Raw genomic sequence first — 12745 nt, forward strand, 5'->3', positions numbered from 1 at the left:
GTCCTATGTTCCTACTGCCTGATCTCTTTTAATAGAAGTTCCTCTCTCCGGGATAATGAGAAAAGGTACTCTTTCATGATTTTTTCAGAATAAATGTTTTACACACAGGGTTTAAGAAAATTATTTAAAATTGGGCATAAGAGCTATAATAATGATTTCTACCAGTAAAATTCTATTTTCATTTTCAATTTATCTAAACAGATCACAAAACATACTTACCAGGTTTGTGGCAATTCAGATGGTCCACAGGTAGACTGTCACTCAGTTGCCACACTGTTTTCACCTTTTTTTGACCACTATTTATTTCCACTCTCCATTTCTGTGGCTTCTCACTAAGGAAAACATCAAAGGAAAAAAACCCTAGTTATTTCCTTCTTTTTTCCTACTAAAATCATTTAGTGACATCCTTATATGATAAGCACTAAGGAAGAAGAGATGAAGAGGTCACAATTCTAAACTTAGATTTTAGAGTTTAAACTGCCTACCTACAGGACACTGAAGCTGGGCGTTCACAGCTAACAGAAACATGGGTCTGAAGCTCAGGAGAAGCCAGAGGTATGGGTTATGAATTATCATTAGACAAGAGGAACTGAAGCCTTGAGTATGAATATAATCACCCAGGGAAGACAGAAAGTAGGAAGAGAGCAGAGAATGGAGTTATGGTGAAAACCCTTATAAAAGGCAGGCAGAGGAAGAAGAACTTGATAGAGAGCTATTCTCAGTCATGGAAGTGGACCAGGGAGGTAGAATTAAAAGTAAGACTGAATTCTATGTCACAGAAACAAAGAAAGGAGATAGGTTCAAGGAAGCAATTGTGTTAAATGCCGAATCGCCTTATGAGGGCTTATAAGCTTGAAGGACTAATTGGTGGACCCTCTAATTACACCAGGAGCTAAAAAATACTGTTTTACTGAGAAGTATCCACTGGACAACTGATGATCTTTGCCAAAGGCCACTGCTTAGAAGACAACTTATGACCTTTGCCAAAGCAGGTTTATGGGCATGCTGGGATTTCAATAAGAGAGAACTAATTACAGGGAGGGTTCAAATAGAGTGACTTAGTATGAGAGCAAGTTCAAGTGTACGAGATGCTGAGGGGAGACCATCATTTGCAGCAAACTGTATGTCCATGTTGATGGCCAATCTGTCACCTTAGCCTCACAGTTCTTCCCTGCCCCAAATTCTTCCCTCACTCTCACTGCCATACCTTTGACTTTGTTGTCATTACCCTGATCACTCTTTCTCCAATCTGTCATTTCCTTTAAGCTATACAATCCCCCCTGTTCAGCAAGGGAATTACAAACTGAGAGAAAAAAATGAAAGGTTAAAGGCGCAATGATCCAAAGAATAAACAAAAGGGCTGGGAGAAGGCAGAGGGAGAGCTCTGCAGACTGTGGCCACAGAGGGGGTGAGATGATCCAGGTTTCAGAGGAGAGGCAGCTCTGTCATGAGGTCCCCATGGAGCAGATACCAAAACTGCCTAGAATCAGGACTGGACTTAAAGTTCAATTTATTAAATTGCATACCTTTGATATAAGTTTTTTACAGCAGTTGGTCTGACTGGCAGCTGAAAAATGTGTTGTTCATCAAGAGGGTTTTGTTTATAATATTTTATGCAGGACCTATAAAAGTAAAAAAAATGAACCTCTTTAAGAAAGGGATGCCATTGGAGATATAGGCTTCTTTGGAAGAAGTCTAAAACTCATACAGTAAACATTTTATTGAATACCACTAACCACAACATCAACAACAGAATAATTTCAGGGACACAAAAGTAAAAAACCAACACACAATACTCCCGCTCCCAACAAAACATTGGTCATTTCTTTTTAGTTGAAGAAAATATCATCTGCTTTTTAAAAATCAGTAATAGATATAGAATACATTTTAATTGAGCCCAAATAAGGGCTTACATGAGGAGAGAGAGCTATCAGAGAGAAAAAAAGCCAAGAGGCAAAAGAAAAAGATGTAGTCTCCATGGTTTTCAGAGTCTGGGGAATTAAAGTTATTTATATTACGTATCTTTAATGGAAAAAAATAAGTTATTTTCCATTTACAATCGAGGCAAATTCTAATTTTGGAACAGGCAGAGATATACTTCCTTTCACAGAGAAAAGAAATCCAGTCCTGCCACTGCGTGGTTCACTTATTTCCAGTTTGAGACTCCCATCACACATAAGATACCAGTGATGCACAGATGAGAGTTATTCCAAACTAATTTTAGTCAAACTCATTGGCAGAAATCTCTAAAATTACAGCAATACTGTTGATAGAGGTCCGGTCATATTAATTCCATTCAGTTACCATACAAAAAACTGGCAAGTAGTTTGAACTAGTAAAGAAAAGGAACTATCATTTACTAAGCATATATTAAGTGACAGGAACTTTATATACATTACATCATTTAATCTTGACAACAAACAAATAAGGTTATTAGATTACTTTTATACATGAGAAAACAAAATGCAGTGAAAGGAAACTTCCTCTAGAAATTAGGAAGTGCTAGAGCCAAGTGTTAAACTGATTTCTTTTGAATTCAAGGCCTTTTCCTTCCTATGACAGTGACATAGAACCATTTTGCTACTCTGAAGATGGGGTGCACAGATTTTGTTCTAATTGGTAATAAAATAGGCATATATTTTGGCTGCATCTATCTCAAAAGAGAATACTGTTACATAAGTAAAAACAACAGAGAAATACTTACTGTGTTAAAGAAAAGAGGAGCTCATGTTGAGGTTTAATAAAAAGCTGACAACTGACTATTATTTCTAAAATATGGTGGAGTTTTTGAACACGATAAACTTGTTCTTGTATATCTACTGATGGACAAATGAAATATTCCTAGAGAGAAAAAAGTATAAGCAAGATAGGGAGTTAATTAAGGAGAATCTCTAGAAAGAATATGGCTCTGCCTGCTAAACCTAAGTTTGGATAATTCATTCATAGGGGGAAATAAACAGGAGGCAGCTAGATAGAATTTACCACCTTTTAATACTATTTCTCTAATCTGTAAGTAAAGTCCTCACTGAGAATATTCTAAGGAAACCATTCTACATAATCTCTGGTGAAGGCAAATCACAGAACTGCTTCACAAAGGAGACCCAAGTGGGTGACTATGCCACCCACCAACCTCTCCAAACAGAATAAACGGCAAATCCACAAGATAATTCTTAACTTCAATACTCTTGCTAGGTTGATGGAAGTGTCTACCTTTAAAAATAGGTAGTAAATGTGAAGTACCAAGAAATTAAGCAAGTGTATTGATAAGATTCCACTCACACATATTATTGGTAAATTAGTACAACCCTTCAGAAAAGAAATTTGGCAGTATCTGCTAGGCATCACAAAATGCTCAGACCTTTTAACCCTATTTCTGAGAACACATCCTAAGAAAATAGGCCATGGTAAATATGGTAGGTGGAATTCAACAATGGTCCTCAAGATTCCCGCTCCCTGCAGTGCCCATCTTGTATAATCCCTCCCCCTTGAGTGAGGCCAAAACCTCTGAATGTGATGAGATGTCACCCCTGTGAATAGGTTACTAACTGATGAACTGTGAATCAATGAAAAGACAGATTATACATATTACTATGACCTAATCAGGTGAGCTCTGTAGAAGGTGAAGCATTAGAGATGCTATCCCATTGGGTCTGAGGAAAAACTACCTGTAATGTTGTGGACAGTGCCACATAGCAAGGACCCACAAGCAACCTCTAGGACCTAAAACTGATCCAGGGCTGCCAGCTAGAAAGAAAATGGGGACCTTTGTCATCAAGACACAAGAAAAAGAATTCTACCAACAACAAATAAGGGAACTTGGAAGTGGATCTTTCCCTAGTTAAGCCTCCAAATGAAAATGCGGCAGGATGACCTCTTGATTTCAGCCTTGTGAAACCCTGAGCAGAGAGAACTCAGCTAAAATTTGTAGTAAATTGTCACGCAGTAATAGAAAACAAATATAGTAAGGAAAAACATCAGTTATTTAGAGTAGGAGATGGCTTGTTTATAAAGACATATCATTGAGCCCTAGACCTACGGAGTCACTGGGGCTTAGGAATTAGCATTTTAACAAGCCTTCTAGGAGACTTTCAAGTTTAAGGACAATTGTGTCAGAAGTTTGGAGTCAAATCATATTTTTTTAAAAAACAGGCATATAAAATGACTACAGGGGAATTCATAAAAATTAGAGTATTCATATTTGGGTAATGAGAGTAAGGATACATTTGCCCTCTAAAGTATTCTAACTTTCAAAAATCTTATTATTTTTCTAAGTTTAAAAATATGTATCAAAACATTTCCCTCTGGGACCTCCATTAACATATATATATATACGTATATAGATGTTACATATACATACAGGGTCTGGCAGAAGTAAGGCTTCCTTGAGTGTAGTTGGTAGAGTACGTAAAGGTCTCACACGAGATAGACAGCAATTTGAACATTTCATCTAAAATGTCATATGGTGTGCTTGAGTGATATTGTTGTTTTACAAAATTACATGCTTATGATTTTGTAATCAAAGATTTATATGAAATTAAAAAGGGGCGTTATTTGTGCCAGACTCAGTTTATATGCTATATATATAATACATATTTGTATATTTACAGTTGTTGTTAGAGCATGTTTCCACTAAAGAGATATAGAAAATGTTTAAAATTTGAAGAGCAAAAATTAAACCTCAAAAAAATTCAGTTGAGTCTTACTTTGCACAACAGATACAGTTATAGTTTTTGGATCTTGTATTTTTATAAGACAAATGACAAACAAGTTGATGCTGTAGATTCATTTTCTAAAAGCATTTTCCATCAAATGCCAAGGGTCAGTACAGATGCTGTTCAATCTCCTAAACTTTCTAAAGACACTAGAAAAATACAAAAGCTTGTAACCATGACCCTGAAACCCAGAAGTTTGTCTTTTGTTTATTGAATTTATTGGGATGATACTGGTTAATAAAATTATACAGGTTTCAGGAGTATCATTCTATAATATACCATCTGTATATTGTATTGCATGCTCACCACCCCAAGTCAAGTGCCCTTTTATCACAGAAGTCTCATTTGAAGCAATATATTAAAAAACATTATAAATTCTTTGGAATTTGTGTATAATATGAATAGGTCAAGAGAGTATAAAACAAAAATTCCTTTATAGGGCCTATCAAAGAAAGGCATTCCCTAACCACTTTAGATAAATGAGTTGTGGGAATACGTTGGCCTGAGCAGGATACAGCTGTATGTCAGTTATCGCAAATTCATAGAGAATGATAAATGACACTAAGATGGGCTTTTTTGTCTGTCTAGTTACTAGGCAGCAGTAAATATGGGTATTGTCTCATTTATCTGTTCCTTAGGGCCTAGGACACAGGGGCACAAATTAGGTACTTAATAATTATATACAGAATGAATGAATAAAAGAAAAATCAAGTTTTGATTAAAAAAAACAAACTTACCAAATGATTCAAAGATGCAAGTTCCTGACCTATTATGAAAAAAACATGAAAATAAGCTTTAGGTATTATCGATTCCAAGTTAAAGAATCTAAGTAAAAATTTTTTCGTAGTTCATACATAAAAGAGATGCTCGAGCTAAATAGTTGACCAGAAGTAGTCAAATTTTCTGGCACATTACACCATAAAGACATACTAGTACTTATTCTAAAAATGATGGCAGCCCCCCGAGAAACAAGAGACCAACATATATCTCTCCCTCTCTCCTTCCCTTCCCCTCTAAAGATAAATAAATAAAATCTTTAAAAAAAAAAAAAATGATGGCAGCTTGCTCTAATAAAAACAACTACATACTGGGTATTAAAACGGCACCTCATTAAGGCCCTGGCTGGTGTAGCTCAGTGGATTGAGCACGGGCCTACAAACCAAAGGATCACAGTTCAATTCCCAATCAGGGCACAACATGCCTGGGTTACAGGCCAGTTCCCAGAAGGGGACCAGTTCCCAGCAGGGGATAACGAGAGGCAGCCATACATTGATATTTCTCTCCCCCTCTCCTTCCCTTCCCCTCTAAAGATAAATAAATAAAATCTTAAAAAAAAAACAGCACCTCATTAAAGGGTTTTTATTTACTACATTATCCTCATAGAATCTCAAAATGTTTGAACTAAAAACAAACACTATAAGAATCTTTAATCTAATACCTACATTGAGGGAGAAACTAAAGGCCCAGAGAACAAAAGTGTTTGTTTCACAGTGAACCAAGGGCAAAGCCAGCACTCCAAATGACTAGGAACGAGTAGAAAGATAAAATCTGAAAATATCTATGGGCTGACAACTATGATGTACTTTTTAATTTTTTGAGCTAGAAAAGGGACTTACCTATGAAAAAACTGATATAATCTTTCTTTAGTTTATCCAAGCCAACTTCCAAAAGCATCTGAACTGGAAGAGTCCCACTGAGAGAAACTGTGTCCATGGTCCCATGGTAAGACTGATGAATGAGCTTACTGAGTAAACTGTTACTTCCACTATGGAGCTAGAAATCAAGAAAATTTTACAAAGTCATGAATAAATCCAATAAGCAAAACAGGAGCACACTGCATTAGCTACAAGCTAAAAATTATTAGCTTGCATCTTTAGTCTCCTGATACTTTAACTGTTTGAATAAAATCCCCCAAGTCACAAACAGAGTTTCTCTGGTGTCATTCCTACTTCATTTGCTCAAGTCCAAAGCAATTAAGAAGGGTTTAAACTTATCACCCCCAGGTGCAATTCCACCAAAAAGAAGACAGAGTTGGTCCGCTGAAGCTCTACAACTAGGAATTCTCTTTCCCTGGTTAAGGGCTACTGAGCATCTTTGCCCAAACATCTTCAACTATACTGAAAATCTGCTGCGGCAGCAAATTCTCCCTTAATGGTCCATGCATGTGTCATAGGGAGCTTCTTACTGGCTACACTATCCAACACACTAACTTGATCATTTGCAAATTGTAAAAGGCTGTGAATTTACGGATCTAACGTATGTTTTGAATGTTAAACAATTAATTTTAAACATACCTAAAATATTTAATATTAGCTCGCTATTGTCTATGATCTCTAATTTTCATTATAATCTTTTGCATTTTATTATTTTTATTGATTTCAGAGACAGACAGGAAGGGAGAAGAAGGGAGAGAGACAGACAGAAAGACAGAGAAACACTGAGTTGTTGTTCCACTGATTTCTACATTCATTGGTTGATTTTTGTATGTGCCTGACCAGGGAGCAAATCCATAATCTTGACATATTGGGATGACACTCTAACCAACTGACCCATTGGGCCACGGGGGCCAGCACCATTTTTAGCAACTATTACATGTGCCATTATATGGCTATATTATTATTTACTTAATCATTTCACTAATAGTGGAAATTTAGGTTATTCACAATTTTTGCTACTCTGACTGAAGCTCTAATGATTATTCTGATACATAAAATCTCAATACACATTTCTGTGTATAAGCTTAGGATGGACCCTAAGAAAAGAATTATTGACTGAAATGGCATGACACATTTTCAGGATCATTATGAAAACCGATTTCTAGAGAGTGTTCCAAATTGTACCTTCATCAGTAATATATGAGAATTGTTATTCACAGCAATAGTAACAATGATAACATAGTAGCTTACAAATACTGAGCACTTACTATTAGCTGGGTGCTAAGAGCTTTAGATAAATTAATTGTTTAATCCTAAAACAACACTCTGAGGTAGGGATTATTCCTGTCACTACTTTACAGATGAGGAAACCAGCTCCCACAGCAATAAAGGCATCTGCCCAAGTTTACGCAGCTAGTAAGTCAGTCACAGAACTGGAATTCAGCGTCAAGCAGTGTGCTCCAGAGCCTGTGCCTTAACCACTGTGCCATACTACTGCGAAAACACTGAACGAAAGCCACTAAACCTACCCATGGCTGTATGTCACCACGCTGTAGACTCTGGTAGATCAATGTAAAACACTTCACCAAGTCTTGATACGAAATCACACCTTGAAAAACAAGTCAGGAACATTATTTTCATGGTATTTCTGAAGATCAAATATGTCATTAATCTTAAGGCCACACGAATGAAGATAAGTATCTCTACTGTATGGATGGGGAAAAGAACAAAAATGGCAAAAAGAAAAGACAATGCATTTTTAAAGAAACAAATTAAACTTATTGCCACAAAATAACACACTTAGTAAAATACTGAGAAATATCTTTTCCTTTCTCTAATAATTATAATTGCACTAAGGTATATGTTTTGGTTCATATAAACACAGCTTAAGCCCTGGCTGGTGTAGCTTAGTGGATTGAGCATGGACCTGAGAAGCAAAAGGTTCCTGGTTCGATTCCCAGTCAGGGCACAGCCTGGGTTGCAGGCTAGGTCCCCGGAGGGGGACACATGAGAGACAACCACACATTATGTTTCTCTCCCTCTCTATCTTCTTCCTGTCCCCTCTAAAAATAAATAAATAAATAATTTTTTTAAAACACAGCTTAAACCCCCCCCAAGTCTTATACTTGAGGAAGATGAATAGATTCTACCAACTGCCTTATATGATTAGCACAATTCTTGAGTAGAATGTGCCAGTGCATAAGTTTGTGAAACCGGAACTAGACTTACACACAAAACTAGTAGTACACACTGTATCATTCCCAAAAGACTTAATTAGAAGTAAACCTTGACCCTGGCTGGTGTGGCTCAGTGGATTGAGGACGGGCCTGTGAAGCAAAGTGTTGCCAGGTCCATTCCCAGTCAGGACACATGCTTGGGTTGCAGGCCAGGTCCCCAGTGGGGGGTACGCAAGAGGCAACTACATGTGATGTTTATTTCCTTCTCTCTCTCTCTCCCCCTTCGCCTCTCTCTAAAAATAAATAGTCTTAAAAAAAAAAAAAAGCAAACCTTGGTGCACTCTCCCTCCAGGGAGCATGCCCATGCCTCTCCCCTCCTCTTCTTCTGCCCCAGCCCCTCATGCGGTTACCTTCACCTTCCTCTCTCCTAAGCTCCAAGGGCCCTACTTTTGCCCCTATAAATTGTTCTCTGAGTCCATGTCTTCTATAGTTAGACCACTTTTACCTCTGTGACTTTGTAAATAAACATTCTCTTATAGTTGAAAGAAAAGGCAAACCTAAGAAGTAAAAAGAAAAAATTTTACTGTCCAGTCACGACAGACACCTACTACTACTCATTTTGCACCACAGCTGTTCAGCAAAATCAAGATCACACCGCACAGTGAAAAGACATTCGATGGAACGGTCCAGCGCAGCACTGTCCTGCTTCACCATCTGAAAAAGTGTCAGAGAATACTCAGTGTAATTTTGTTTAATGAAATAATTTAAGGCCAATAAGCTTTCAAATGCTGCTCTGAGAAAATGTGGACCCATGAACGTACACAAAAAAAGATATGAATGAATTTTCTACAACTTCATGCACTACAGGGAGCTACAAATCGATAAACAACGAAGAACTGGGCCACTAAAATTGTTTGTAATGCCTAAAAACAAGCACCAACTTCCCTTCATGTTAAAATATTTAATTAAATTACTATCATTTCCATTTTCCCATGCATCAAATGACAACACAATTAGCTTAATTTAGTAATACCATCTCTATCTAGCACATTAACATGTCTTATATTAATACACTAAAGTAAAACCATGTTATAGTTTTTTAACATATTCATTTCTAATTCTCTGCACTTGAGAAATAATGCAAATGTATTAGTTCAGTTAAAAAATATTTGTCAGCCCTTAAGAAAAACAATCACCAGGGCTGCCATCATAGACCAAAGCACTGCTTCTGCTGTACCAGGTCCACTTGACATGGATAGCACAGCATGAAAGACAACTAACTGTACAACCACATTTTAAAAGCTATTTCAGTGTACATTTCTAAATGCTAACAGTCACTCACCTCTGTGTCTTTTTTTGTTGAATCACTAAATCCATCGAGCTTATTTAAGTCTAGAAAGTGGCAAAAAGCTTATTAATTCTGGATATTATTTTCCTGCTTTCAAAATTATTTCCATTCTAATTCTATTTGCAAGTGGTAAATGAGGACAGTAAAAGTATAACTGGGGATTTTAGCACATTACATAAGTCCCCAGTGGAAGTCATAATAGATACCCACTAGGTAGGGGTGTGAGGATGAACTGAGGTAGAGGGAAAGCTCCTGACGCACAGTATTGCGTACGTGGTAGGTGCTCTAAGGTTACTGTTCCATTCCTCTTCTCCTACAATCTCACATATGGCTGTGGTATATAAATTTTAAATTCAATCTTACTGTTAAAATTCCTTAGGCTGTTACCATCAGCAATTCAGAATGAGAGCCAACCTTGTGACCATGACAGACTTCGTAGTTTATATATCACAACCGAAACAAATATTAAGCCTAAAAAGACAACTTATATTTAAATATAGCAAGTATATATTCCCAATTAAGAAAAATAAACAATGTAGAAGCATGAATTAGGAAAACAAACACCATTCAGAAATTCCTGCACAAGGTCAACAGCGGATTTTGCTTCCAGAGGCGCAGGCCATTCAGTTATACCAGTCCTTAAACCATCAGCCAAAACCTATGGGAGATTTAAAAAACCCAAAAGCTTGTTAGCAGAAAGCAATTTAATCAGTAAGGATATATTTAATAACACTAGTATTTCTTGAGTGTTTAATCACATGCCAGAAACTGTTCTAAGTGTTTCATATGTAGTATGTTACTGTCTGCCATGATGAAGTAACTGCTTGAGCTAAAGCTGACCCTGTAGTATGTTATTTAATCCTCACAAAAACCCTATGAGGCAGATAATACCACTCATCTACACTTTACTGTAGCTGAGAGAGGCTAAGGTAACTTGCTTCAGGAAAAACAATTAGTAACTGACAGTGCCAGGACACACATCTAAAGACGTGTTCTAAACCACGGTGCCATGTGTGCAGATGCTACAGGACGCAAGGCTGATGAGCCTGCCCTGAAGATGCTTGTAATTTTGGTTAAGAAGGACTGATAATACAGATGAAATAATTGAGAGCAACAAATGTAAAGCGAACTGAAGTTTACATAAAAATAATATAAATGTACATGTCCATATGTGCAATATTTAAACTGAAGTACTAAGGAAAGGAAGTCAAGATATGCTGGAATAGCCAGGGGAACAACTTGAAACCTCAGCTCAGATCCAAATGGGAGAACCATCGGCTCCAGAGCAGGGAAGGAGCATGGAATGAGATGAAGAGGGTGGGATGATTCTAACCAAGGAGGAGACACCACCTAGGGAACACGAGAAGATTACAAAGAAAAGGGGATTCAGGGGAATAGTGACCTTAAAACTTGGAAATATTTTTTATTTCATGTGGAAGACAATAGCCACTCAATTTTTTGGCAAGTAAATGACACAATCCAGAATTCCTCCATCAGAAATACCCAGGATTGAGTCAAAGGAAAAGAGAAGGTAAAACACTTCTCAACAGAATTGACCTCATCCTCTACCCTCATAGGGCATTTGGAAAAATATGCAGATCGTTTCTGGTGTCATGATATCTGGGGGTACAGGAGCATCTTGAGCACTTAATGTGATAGAGGCCAAAGACGCTGAACATTTTGCAACGTGTACAAAGGTCCCAAACCACAAAACATGGTCCTACCCAAAACACCAATAGTGTCCCTGCTGAGAAACAATAAATGATCATTAAAGTGGTCCAGGAGGGAGGTGATACAAGCTTTAACTAAGATGGGCACAGTGAGTGAAACTTCAAAGGAAGAAAAGAATAGTATATACCAGGAAAAGAGAGAGAGAGAGAATGTATGTGCAATAAAAGAAAAGAAAAAATCCTACCCTTTCATTACCATACAGAAAACTGAACTTGGAGAGGCTATGTCCCTATGCGTATTTAAGATTCTGTGAATTTATAAGAGAGATTATAACAAAGCATGGACTTTTGGGTCAGACAGACACATATTCAAATGAGTTTTGAACCGGGTCTTTCACTTACCAGTACTGATGCCTCAGACAAAATAACTAAGCCATCTAGCACCCCATGTTTGGCACAGGGCAGAGTGGCAGCTTCCAGCCATGGTAGTAAGTGGCTGTGGCATGGATAGTTCTTACTTAAGTAAAATACAGTTGACCCAGGAACAATAGGGGTTTGAACTGCATGGGTCCACTTATACGCAGATTTCCCCCCTGTAAATACAGCAAATGTATATTCTTTTCCTTATAATTTTCTAAAAATTTCCTTTTCTCTAATTTTATTGTGAGAATATAGTATAATACATATAACATATAAAATGTGTTAATCAACAATTTATGTTATTGGTAAGGCTTCCAGTTAACAGAAGACTATTAATAGTTAAGTTTCAGGGAAGTAAAAAGTTATGAACTGCCAAACATGCTGGGGGTGGACCCCAAGTTGTTCAAGGGCCAATAAATAAGTGAAATTGAAGGAATAGTGGAACCACACAGAGGTTCCTATTCTGGAGATCTAGTTTGGAGATTTCATGTTTCACTTTAGACATACTGAATTTGAAGCAATAACCCTCTACTGGAATTGTAAATAATTTGGTGGAAGAAGAAAAGATGGGAACTAGAATCAGCTTAAAGAAGGGATCTGGAGTTCCCTCATAAAGGCATTAGTCAAATCACTGAATGTACAAGTGATCTGTATATCTCACCAGGTGCAGAGAGAAAGGCAGAGAAAGGAGGGTAGAAAGATGATGGTGGCCCACAGGAATAATCCTGGAAGGGGAGCTTTCAAGAAGAAAAGTGAGAAGGGA

At 37.3% G+C, this 12745-nt stretch overlaps 1 protein-coding gene across 2 annotated transcripts in view; it reads right to left on the reverse strand.

Moving 5' to 3' along the window:
* Positions 1 to 12745, reverse strand: part of ZWILCH (zwilch kinetochore protein) — a 36072-nt gene that overhangs the window by 6471 nt on the left and 16856 nt on the right. For both annotated transcript variants that reach the window (XM_037155678.2, XM_037155675.2), the window contains exons 9-17: positions 10457 to 10550; positions 9887 to 9936; positions 9153 to 9258; positions 7897 to 7976; positions 6329 to 6485; positions 5450 to 5478; positions 2705 to 2841; positions 1527 to 1622; positions 220 to 332 (exon numbers count right to left, since the gene is read on the reverse strand). In XM_037155678.2, coding sequence (XP_037011573.2) covers positions 220 to 332; positions 1527 to 1622; positions 2705 to 2841; positions 5450 to 5478; positions 6329 to 6485; positions 7897 to 7976; positions 9153 to 9258; positions 9887 to 9936; positions 10457 to 10550 — 862 coding nt within the window. The remainder of the gene's footprint in view (positions 1 to 219; positions 333 to 1526; positions 1623 to 2704; positions 2842 to 5449; positions 5479 to 6328; positions 6486 to 7896; positions 7977 to 9152; positions 9259 to 9886; positions 9937 to 10456; positions 10551 to 12745) is intronic.

The sequence above is a fragment of the Artibeus jamaicensis genome, unplaced genomic scaffold, assembly GCF_021234435.1.
Source record: "Artibeus jamaicensis isolate MK-2021 breed Jamaican fruit bat unplaced genomic scaffold, CSHL_Jam_final contig_548, whole genome shotgun sequence".
In the NCBI taxonomy this organism is placed as follows: Eukaryota; Metazoa; Chordata; class Mammalia; order Chiroptera; family Phyllostomidae; genus Artibeus; species Artibeus jamaicensis.